This window comes from Pseudorca crassidens, chromosome 12, assembly GCF_039906515.1.
Source record: "Pseudorca crassidens isolate mPseCra1 chromosome 12, mPseCra1.hap1, whole genome shotgun sequence".
Classification (NCBI taxonomy): domain Eukaryota; kingdom Metazoa; phylum Chordata; class Mammalia; order Artiodactyla; family Delphinidae; genus Pseudorca; species Pseudorca crassidens.
Window position 1 is genome coordinate 7778432 of NC_090307.1, and position 11448 is coordinate 7789879.

An 11448-nucleotide genomic window follows, 5' to 3' on the forward strand; every position below is an offset into this window, starting at 1 on the left:
GATTTTTTTCTATTAGTTCAGACCGATCACAGTGCAAAAGGCAACTTTAGTGGCATTCAAATACGAATTCAAATTCCTACTCACTCCCTTTTCTTTCTACAGCTCCCTTTTTCTCTCCTGTTAAGTTATTCCCCCCCGCCCCCGCCGCCGCTCTCATTTTTGTTTTGGCTTGTTTACTCTGAACCCAGGTATCCAAGGTCATTGCATGATTGTGCAGGTGCATCTCTCAGTTAAAGAGGTTAAGCCATTTAGTAACGGCAGGGAGGTAGGGGCGGAACGGGGTACGTCATCCTAACAAAACGCTGCACTCTAAGTTGTAAAGTTCTGGGAGCTGAGAATTCAGACTGACAGGGTCATAAACGAACCCCTCTCAGAGGGAGGGTTCAGGGCCGACCTGGGCTTCTGCGCGAGCCTCTGCAGCCGGCGCCGCAGCCCGCGCTTGGACGCCGGAACCCCAGGCAGGCGGGAGCGGTGGCGGGTCCGGAATTCCGGAGGAGAGCACGAACTGGCGAAGACTACAACTCCCGACGTGCACGGCGGCCAAAACGCGTTCTATCCCTGCTTGACTCCTCATTCTTTCCAGTTCTTACGAAGGAGTCCGCTGTCTAGGAACTGCATAGTAGTCACTATAGCGAGACTGTAAGCTTCTCTGTTGGCGCGGGGACCGGGACAGCTCACGGAATGCCTCTCACTCTTTGGGTCCTTCGCTCAGGCGTTGAGGAACTCGCTTTCGGACCGGCCGGGTTTCTAGGGGGACAGTAATTGTGGTCGGACGCTGTGGCGCGGCAGTTTAATTCTCCGGCGGCGGCTGGTTGAGCGCGAAGAGATGGTCCTGACGGGGCTCATCAGGAAACTGGGTAACAGTCTGAGTTGCCCCTCGCCCGGGTCGCCCACCCGTCGTGGCCGCTTGCTGAGAATGGCTGTGTCACGTTTCCGAGGCCGGGCCACCCCGCGACGGCTTCCTGTGTTGTCCGGGCTTCGGCGGGGCAGCCCCCGGGGGCCCACCTCGGACTTTGTGTAAACTCCGCAGTTCGCGTCGTGAATGCACCAGCGTCCTGCGTGTGGAAAAAACTGGTTTCTTTACTTCCTTCTTTACCCCGCTCCCGCCCGCAAAGTAGATAACGAAGTTTTAGGGTAAATTCCCTGTGGGCGTCTCTTTGGAGTCGGGAAATAGCTCTGTGCTGTCTTCTTTGACAGGTCATCAGCTGGCCGAGATCAGGGCGCGCGCTCTCAAGAATATTCTCTGCAAGATTGAGCACAGTTTAATCTGCTGTGCTGATCTGGTTCAGGAGAGGCTCCTTTTTCTCCATTTGCTGGAATGGTTCAATTTCCCGTCCGTTCCAATGAAAGAAGAGGTTCTGAGTCTGTTGAACAGGTTGGTTAAGGTAGGATCATTTTGAAATAAAATAATCGAACAAGTGAGTATTTCGTAGTCATTTAAGTGTAGCATTTGTTGAAAATTTAAATTATTAATTTTTTAAGAAACAGCTGTGAACGTTGAATTTTAATTCATTTATTAAATATGTATATAATATATAATGGAGTATATATATTGGAGTATAATATATATAATATAATAATATAATGGAGTATATAATGCTCCATTCTCCTTTTCTCTTATTTGTAATGTTGAATCTCACATTGTCTCTGCTGTGTTCTGAAGTAACACAGTTTCTGAGTTCAGGTATGTTCTGATTTGGGGGATCGTCTTTGGAGGTTAATACTTGTCATTCTGTTTTCCCTGATGGTTCTGTCATTTACATGTTACAATGAGATGTCTTTGTATAAAAGAGAACACATTTAAAGATAAAGTTACAGACCATGATACTAAACAGCACAAGTATGTTAAACTGTTTTTCCCATATCTGTTTTTCAGATTTATGTTTCTCAGTCTGTCTTGAGAGTAGTTAGTTGTCAGGGTCAGATATCAAAGTGGCAGGTTTAACTTTTCCAAACTGTAAATCACTGTGCAGTTGTAGGAGATACTTATTACTTTGGCATCCTTTGAGTGACTGGAGGTAGAAGAGGATACAGTGAGTGTCAGTGAAGAGAAGTAATCAATTTAATAAATGAAAGTAGGAATGGATAGTATGCATTTCTAGTGTTCAGTGTCTGGGCTTTTCTCTCATAAGTGTTATTAAATGTTTTACGTATGTCTCTGTAAATCTACGTCTTATGTATATCACCGCAAAAATTATGTTTTAAAAATGAACATCTGGTATACCAAAAATAATGTCATGTTTTGATTGCTGTAAAATAAAGTCTGGAGATTTTGATATTTATAGTTGTTCTCAAGACACTCCATTTCTTATTTCAGTATCCCCCAGCAGTCCAGCATTTGGTTGACCTTGGTGCAGTCGAATTCTTATCTAAACTTCGTTCTAATGTGGAGCCGAATCTACAGGCTGAAATTGATGGCATTCTGGATGGACTTTTTATTCTTCCTTCAGAAGTTCCTGAACTACATTCTGCATCTTACCAAACCAATCAAACTGGTAACTCTTTGGAATCACTCTGATGAAATCAATCAGTCAGTCAGTCTGTTAAAATATAATATATTGGTTCTAATGGTTAATTCTAAGGAAAGGAACCTTAGATTAAAAAAGCAAACAATCCTCCTCCTCTCCCCCCCTGCGACTCTTATTTTTCTTATGTTAACTTGCATGAATTTTATCTTAATTCCCCTCCTGTAATGTTACAGAGAGGATACTTGTGTGTTTTTGTTTTGGTCAAGGGGCATAAAAGATGAAGTGACTTTCTTTTTGTGAGACTAGTTTGACAGATTATCTCTTTTAGCAATAACAACAGATTTTCATTGAGCACTCTTTACTATGTGCCAGACGTTGTTTTAAATATTTTATACTTGCATTTTGGGGCTGTGTTCTTCATATAGGGAGGATGTCTGCCCTGCTTATGATTTTGTTACGGGGTCCAATCAAAATGAGCTACACATGGTATACTGGCTAAGATCAGAGTCAAAGAGACATGGATTTAAGTCCCAGTTCTGCCACTAGTTGGGTGACCATGGCTAAGGTACTTAATCCCTCCAGGCTTTAGTTTTCTCATCCAAAAATTGGTACAATAAGCAAGAACATCTTATAGGATTTTTGTAAGGATTAAGTGGGGCAATGTCTGGACGGTGCTCAGCATAGGACCCGGTGTATATTAAGCACAGAACCCTTGTCTGCTACTGTTACTTGTTGTTCTTGTTATTATTTGATGTCCAGTATAGTGCCTTGCTCATGGAAAGCATTTAAATTGATTTGAAGGAAAGAAAATGCTCTTGAAATTTATATGATTGAGTAGTAAAAGTATAAAAAACTGTGTTTTTGCTCCTTTAATCTGTTAGACCCTATTCTTCTCTATGCCAGTGCTGTACTGCCACTGCTGTGACCCTCGGGCCCGCTGTTAACAAGAACAACAGTAGCAGCTGCCGTTTACTGAGTTTCTCGTGTGATTGTGATTTTTAACAGTGTATTTTACAATTTCTGTCTAAGCTATAACAAATAAAGTAGAATCTTAAATCATGAATTTTCAACCTAGTTCCTTGCAGGTGAGTTTAGAGGTATGGTCTAGGGCTAATTTTTAGTTTTCTGTATTAACATTAGAACTACTGGCATGAAAACTTCAAACAGAAAATGACAAAATTTGGTTTTAGCCTTTTCTTCGTTCTCAATCTCATGACAACTGAGGCGCTGAATATGTAATCATGTATGATAGGGGATCGTCAGAGTTATTGAAAGATGGTGCCTGACTCTTGCTTTTGACAACTTTTTCTTAAAAAACATGAAAATCGAAGTGATCAGGAAATATGTAGAGTAAGGGAGAGGAGAGAGATGGACTAAGAAGCTGAGATGAACAGTTCTTGAATAAATACCTTGTAACAGATTCTTTATGTACAGTGTGGATGTTTTCATTCTAAGAAATAATTGTAGTTACATAACACTAAAAGAGAGGAAAAAAACCCCTCAATTCGAAATTGACTCGGCATCTACATTTTTTTCCTCTTTAGGAGGACAGATTATTCAGAGAACCATAATTGGATTATTTTTCTAGTTTTTAAAGTGATTCAGAAACTTAAGATAAACCATTTGTATTTGAAAAGAGCAAGTTTCACTTTCAGCAAATAATGCATCAGTAACACAGTAATATATATTTTCTTTTCAGAATTGCCACAGCAACCTGAAATCTTAACGGGATATTTTCCTCAAGACAAAAGTACTTTCCAGCAGATGGAAGTGCCCCCGAGACCTGTGGGTGTGTATCTACAGGGACGTGGGTCCTGTCTACCTGGGAAGTTGGAAATTAATGTACTTTCCCTCATTGTTGTGAAGACGTATTGTGGTCAGACTTAAATGTTTAAGCACCAAACTGAAAGTTTGTTCCCTCAAGTTAGATTAGGATATAGAGTCTCAATGGTGAAACTGTGTATTGTTCTAAGTGCCTGTGACCAGCTCTGTAGGCGGTGGTAATGGTGGCCGTGGTACTTGGTGCTTATCGAGCTGGGAGTCTTTGTCAAGAGCTGAGCTGTGCACTGTACACACCACCTCATTAATTCTCCAGCTCACTAAGCGGTACTGTCGACCCAGTGACTCAAGCCAGAGGCTCAGGATCAAATTTGTTTCCTCATTTATCTTTACTCCAACATTCAGTTGACTGAAGAGTTCTGATTTAGAGCCTCTCTCAGGAATGTCATCCAGGTCTTTTTGCGTCTGGTCTCTGGTCAGTCATATGCCGCCTCCTCAAAGAGACCTTCCTGAGGACTCTAGCCAGTGATCACTTTTTATCTACATTTGGTTTTCTTCCTATATGTATTTATTAAATTATGTATTCATTTACTTCCTGTTTGACTCCCTCATTATAAGCTTAATGACAGCTGCAAATACTGCTTTACCTGTGTGGGTGTGGGGAACAGTGCCAGAAATGTATTAGGCACTCAGTATGTATTTCTTGAATGAATAAATGAATCTTCATGGAGTCCCAGTGAGGCTGATATTATTATTAACGCCATCTTACTGATGAGAACACTGGGGCTTAGAAAGGATAAAACCTTTGTACTAGGTGACACAGTTAGGGCATGGTTAAGTAAGCATGTACTTCACATCTTACTGCCTGCATGGTTGAAATTAAACGGCTGCTTCCAAGGATGTATATGCGGACGTCAAGCATCCAATGTGACTCAGTTTGGTAGCCCTCGGTTATAAAAACGATTTCGTAGACACTCTCAGGTTGAGTACAGCATAAGAAAGAACAGGAAACTTGTTCAGCTGTTAAAATACTTTTCCTTTCCTTTCTGGAAAAGTTTTGTTAGGCTTATAGGGAGCTTTGGTGTTTTTTTTTTAGCATTTATTTTTTTCAACCAATGTTTTTTTTGTTTGTTTTGTTTTTTTAGATGTTGGGGGTAGGAGTTTATTAATTAATTTATTTATTTTTGCTGTGTTGCGTCTTTGTTTCTGTGCGAGGGCTTTCTCTAGTTGTGACAAGCGGGGGCCACTCTTCATCGCGGCCTCTCACTATCGCGGCCTGTCTTATTGCGGAGCACAGGCTCCAGACGCGCAGGCTCAGTAGTTGTGGCTCACGGGCCTAGTTGCTCCGTGGCATGTGGGATCCTCCCAGACCAGGGCTCGAGCCCGTGTCCCCTGCATTAGCAGGCAGATTCTCAACCACTGCGCCACCAGGGAAGCCCCGGGAGCTTTGGTTTTGACATGGTAGTTCTTTGTGTTTGTGGCTGAGAGGCTTAATTGAGTGACAACGAGAGACATCTGAAGGGAGTGTCTTCAGGGCTGGGAATCATGGGTATTTGAGTGAAGCGGTTGAAACATTCAGGAAGATTGAGATGGTAACATATTTTTATGTGAGTTGCAGTTTGTGGATTGATGGTGTGGCTTATTTTGGACACATCTTTATGTGTGCAGTATAAGCCTGTCCTTCCCTCCACCCACCTCTTGTTTTTCCCTTAGAAAGGAAACCCTGCTTTTATGTTAGCACTTTTGAAGGAAGCAACTGCTATGTTTGAGAATTTAATAATACTATTATCTGAATTTAACAATTCCATGCTCTTTTCAGAGCATTTTGCACAAAGACTGTTGCCCGTTTGGAAGGGCTTATGTGTTGCCACCTTAACCTGTACACTATGTGTTTAAAAATAATTTGAAGGAAGGTAGTATAAAATTGCATTTGGTTTCTCAGATTTCTTTTAATCTTGTCTGAGCACTGATATTTGAACTTTAATCTTATGGTCTTCAAGTCATCTTCAAAGAGGTTTAAATATCTAACACGATTTAGGATATTTGAACATGACTAATTAAATATAGTATATGATTACGTTTATATCGTTTTTAATTTCTACAGTTAGAGATCTCCAAATGCCAGTTCCTTTTTTGTTTATGTTCTATGTTCTGGTTAGCCACATGGTGAAATAGAAAATTTAATTGATGTTCTAAATGTCATTCAATATTGGTTTGTGTTTAATACCCTTCTAATAATAATATATGAGTTCTGTTTAAATTATGAGAAGAGAGCTCTGTTATTTATTCTGTGAGGGAACAAATTTGCAGCTGATCTTTTCGGTATATTTTAGGGTACTGTAGGCTGTGACTTTATTTGAGGACTTGTTTTAAAGGTGAAGCCTTATTCTGAACATTGTGCATCTGTCAGCATTGTCTCCTTTGATGCCTTAAGTTTTGCTCTTCCATTAGCAGCAAATCCGACCGCGAAGTGTTTGAAGTTTTCTACCTTCCCTTGGCTCCCCCTGACCACAGCTGATAGGCATGTTCTCTCCTCTAATGAAAGGTACGTACCTGATGTATTTCAGGTGTTTTGGCTTTTGGTATTGATATTTATAACCATGAAGTCTGAGAGTTATTACTGTACATTTTCATCAGGAAAAAAGATACTGAGTGGCTGTGATAGGTAGCAGTGGGAATATATGAATGATTTTCAGTATTTCAAAAAACAAGCCAGAAAATTCCTATTTGCCTTGAATCAGGCTTCACATCGTTTCTTTTCTATGCTTAGAATCCTGTGCACTCCTTGGTGATGTGAGTCATCTCTTATCAACCAGATTGGTGGCCATTGCTTAGGCCCTTGGTGAATAAAAATGGAGAAATTAAACATAAATGCAGTCTTTTTAGTAGACAATGTATTTCAAAACGTGGACTCTGTTAGGAGAAGGTTGGGGACCACTGATCTGATCTGATGTATTGGATTTTATTTGATCGTCACCCCCAAAAGTAGAGAGCCAATATCTAGAAGTTTGGAGACTGTTTTAATGTCTAGTTTCACTTTTTGCTGAAACGTAATTTCAGTGACTGCCACATCAAATGAGTTGTCTGCCCTTTTTTGGTGAGAATGTGAAAAATAAAGACCAACTTCTAGAGTTAGGGCCCAATACAGGGGGATGCTATTAAATGGCTTTGGATGATGGCCGTTTTTACTGATGGGCATCAGTAAATTCTCTTGGAATAACATATTGAAGAGGTAGCATGCCCACGGGGATGGGGCAGGGGTGGTGTTGATCTGTCACTTCTGAGTCGGTCGCTAAGGAGGAGGTACGGTCTCCATTGGGCGCCTGTGGGTGGTGAACTGTGGGTGGACTGAAGCTGGGCTGAGAGCAGGTTTGGTTTCTTGGGGTGAGAGGTGAACGACTGTGACATCCCTAGGAGGGCACATATTTCAGAGAAGTTCAGAGGTGTCCTCTCCGTGAGATAAGAGAAGAGTACCAGCTTCATTTCCCTCGAGTAGGGAAGAGCAGTAAGGAATCTAATTTCTGGAATTTAACTCTGTACTTAGTATGATCTCCTCTGCCTTATTTCCTGATTCATTTAGCAGATTTCATGGCATTGTGATAGCCTTTGGGTATACAGTGGTGGATACTGTGTAGTCCCTGCTCTTGAGGAGGGTCTAGTGGGGCTAGGAAGTCAACAGGCAGTTTCGTAGCACAGGTTATGGGCACATGAAAGAACACACCTACCCCAGGGTTGTTCGTTGATTAGGGAGGAGATTTGGGAAGGCTTCCCAGGGCAAGGTGTCTTGGCTGAGACCTGAAGGACTGTGAATAGGTTACTTAGAATCTGGTATAGGTAAATTCTTTTCAAAAATAAATAATACTGTATTTTGTATATTTTGTAGCTCTTTAAGAAGTAGTAACCACACTTTAATCTGGAACACCTGTGAACTGTTGAAAGACGTTATCATGCAAGATTTTCCTGCTGAGATTTTCCTTCAAAGGCCAAAAATTGTTCAGGTGCGTTTCCTCTGTAATAGGTTTAGATTTTGAAACAGGGAAGTTTTTGCAATGAAACACATTTTGCAAAGTAGGAGTCCTTGGGAAGGAAATTTGCACTACCGTAGTTAAATAATGAAGTATTTGGTTATTTAGACCACTTACTCTCTAACTTACTTAGATAGTGGTTGTTCTCCTGATAGGAAGTAGTCTCATTTGACACATGCAGTCCAGTGACGACCTTGAACTTAACCATTTATGGATCACTTGGGGAGACTAGACCTGGGAAACTGAGGTTGGGCAACAGTGACCAATCTTAATAGTTAGAATTGCATCACTTTGGGTATCTGGGTGTTTAAGGCACGGTGCTGGATGCTGTGGAAATATGGCAGAGGTGAGCAATGTAGGTGGATTCTTTGCAGTGCAGTTTATTGCATACGTGTATAGCAGAGAGACTGGGTCCCGGGCTGGGTTTGTGGTGTGTCCACGGCATCTGGTAAGGCTTGGTACCCTTGCTCTGCAATCACGGGGCTGAGATGGGTGCCAGTGAGTGGCAGCTATTACTTCATACTGTCCCAGCTATGAGTGATAGCAGAGGGAAAGCTGTAAATTATCAAAACATACAAAATGATTTAGCTCTTTGAGATGTAAGAGGCTTCTTGTGGTTTTTAAAAAGTACTGTGTAACTTAATGTCCTGAATGGGGAATTATTCCCGTGTTCTTCACGATAGGTACTCAACTAACAGTTCAGATATGAGAAACGCTGACTGTTGTATTTAAATTTTATCTTACTTTGACCCATCTTCCTGCATTATGCCAAGTCATTTTTGCCTGTTTCTGTTTCTTATGTTTTATAAATATTTGCACCTTATCTTAATTCCTTTGACTGTTCATTTAACCTCCCTTAAGCTCCACATCCTTATTTGAAAGTCGAGCACTTTGTTCCCTCGATAATTTTTATAGCTCTTCTTTATTGCAGAGCCTTTTATCTCTGTTGAAACTGGCCTTTGGAGGAGATGGAAAACATCGCCTGGCATTGCAGTCAGTGTCCTGCTTGCAGCAGCTGTGCACGTATTTAAGAAACAGACTTAACTTTCACCGAGATCCAAGTTTTTTCTCTAGTAAACAAGGTATTATGTTTGTATATTCCTTGGTCACTGGTGGTATTTGTAGATTCTTCCAAGAACTCCCCATTATATTTACTGTCAGGGTTATTGTGTATACATTTTCACAACATAAATTCCCCATTCCTAAATGTAATCAAATTATCATCTTTGAAAACAAACTGTATGAATGACAGAAGCACTCATGATCCCATCCTCTTTTTTTTTGATAAGAGACATTTGCAAGGTGTTTTTCTCCCACGTATGCTGAGTGTTGTTGGGAGCTAAGGACCAGGATTCTGAGTGCCGCTATTCATGTGGGACTTTGGGCATTTTAGCAAGTTATATGTTGTGTTAAGAAATTGTTTGGTTTGAAAAATACCTATTTGTATTTTATGAAAACTATTTTTATGCAACTTGTGATATAGGCAGATATTATGTGCTAGCAGTGCCAGACTTCTCAGGGAAGAAGCACCACCTAATGGCCAAATAGAGCACTGGGCTGGCCTTGTCAAACCAGCATTTACAGTTTAGGGTTTCTGTGCACTTATATAATACAGTATATATTGAAAGTCGAATATTAAATTGTAGTGATTTGTCGTCATGCTTCATAGTTAAGCCCTGTTTTGTTGAGAGTTTCACTGATCCCTGTGCTACTTGAATATTTATCCTTTATGTTAGCTTTATTATAGACCTCAGGGGGCATGGGGTTTTCTCATTAACATTCTTGAGAGCTTGTGAGTACCCCATATTTCATCAGAAAAAGAGTTATAATGTGGGTAAAAATAGTGGATAAATCAGAAGATTTATTCGTGTATTAAATAAATATTTATTTATCACCTACTCTGTGCCAACCGATACTCTAAGGGGTATAACACTGAACAAAACAGATAAGGTTCCCGCCTTTATGAGCTTGTATTGTAGAAGGTTGGGACAGGTAGTAAACAAGTTTTTAGATATGAAGTGCTCAAAGGGAATAAGAAGGGTGATGTGACAGAATGTGACTGCGGATGTGGCTTTCTCGGATAGGATGGTCAGGGAAGGTATCTGGCAGGAGGCAAGCTGAAGGGTGAGAAGGAACCTCCGCTTGAAAAGCGGCAGGAAGAGTACTCCAGGAAGGTCAGAGGCCTCAGCCCTGAGGGCCACACGCTTGAGGAACAAAAATCAGGCTGGTGTGGGTGGAGCGTAGTAAGTGGGCTGGGGGTACAGAGAGGGGAATGGGGTGAGGTCTGGGAGGTGGCCCGGGGCCAGGGTGCAGTGGCACTGGCACACCTTTGTAAGGATTTGATCAGTATAGTCCCAGCATTGTGCGACCCTCACCAACATGTCTCCAAACCGTTGTCATCATCCTAAGTGGAAGCTCTGTAGCCATTAAGCAGCTCTCCCCATTTCCCCTTCCCTCTGCAGCCCCTGGTAATCTCTCGTCTATTTTCTGTCTAGGTCCCTAGACTGAGAGCGGGATTGTACAGTATTTATCTGGCTTATCTCACTTAGCGTAATGTTTTCAGAGTTCACCTATGTTGTAGCACGTGTCAGAACTTCATTTTTACGGCCGAATGACATTCCACTGTATGTACACACCACATTATATTTATGTATTCATCTGTTGGTGGACGTGGGGCTTGTTCCCACCTTTTGACTGTTACGAGTGATGCTGCGGTGAACGCTGGCATATCCGTTCGAGCCTCTGCTTTCGATTCTTTGGGTGTATACCAGAGCAGAACCGCTGGGCCATACGTTGATTCTACGTTTAGCTTTCTGAGGGACCGCCAAATGTGTCCCACGGCGGCTGCGCCGTTTGACATTCCCACTAGCAGCGTATGAGGCTTCCAGTTTCGCCACAGCCTCGCCAAAACGTGTTTCTTTTTCTTTCTTTTTTGTTAACTGTAATCCTCCTAGTAGGTGTGAGGTGGTATCTCATTGTGATTTTGATTTGCATTTCCCTAATGACTAGTGACTCTCTAGTGACTTTTCATGTGTTAACTGGCTATTCGTATATCTTGGGAGAAATGTCTAAGTTTTTTGCCTGTTGTTAAATTGGGATGGTTGACTTCTTGTTTTTGTTGAGTTTTGGGAGTTATTTCTCTATCCTGGGTACTAAAACCTTATCAGGTATATGAT

General features: G+C 41.5%; 1 protein-coding gene across 4 annotated transcripts in view; it reads left to right on the forward strand.

Moving 5' to 3' along the window:
- Positions 1-562: 562 nt before the first annotated feature.
- The window catches only part of RTTN (rotatin), a 138045-nt gene continuing 127159 nt past the window's right edge, over positions 563-11448 (forward strand). For 2 of the 4 annotated variants that reach the window (XM_067698857.1, XM_067698859.1), the window contains exons 1-7: positions 563-857; positions 1198-1385; positions 2318-2495; positions 4168-4257; positions 6699-6792; positions 8131-8245; positions 9204-9354. In XM_067698857.1, the coding sequence (XP_067554958.1) occupies positions 827-857; positions 1198-1385; positions 2318-2495; positions 4168-4257; positions 6699-6792; positions 8131-8245; positions 9204-9354 (847 nt within the window). In that variant the 5' untranslated portion in view covers positions 563-826. The remainder of the gene's footprint in view (positions 858-1197; positions 1386-2317; positions 2496-4167; positions 4258-6698; positions 6793-8130; positions 8246-9203; positions 9355-11448) is intronic. The other 2 variants (XM_067698858.1, XM_067698860.1) reach the window with 2 other exon arrangements.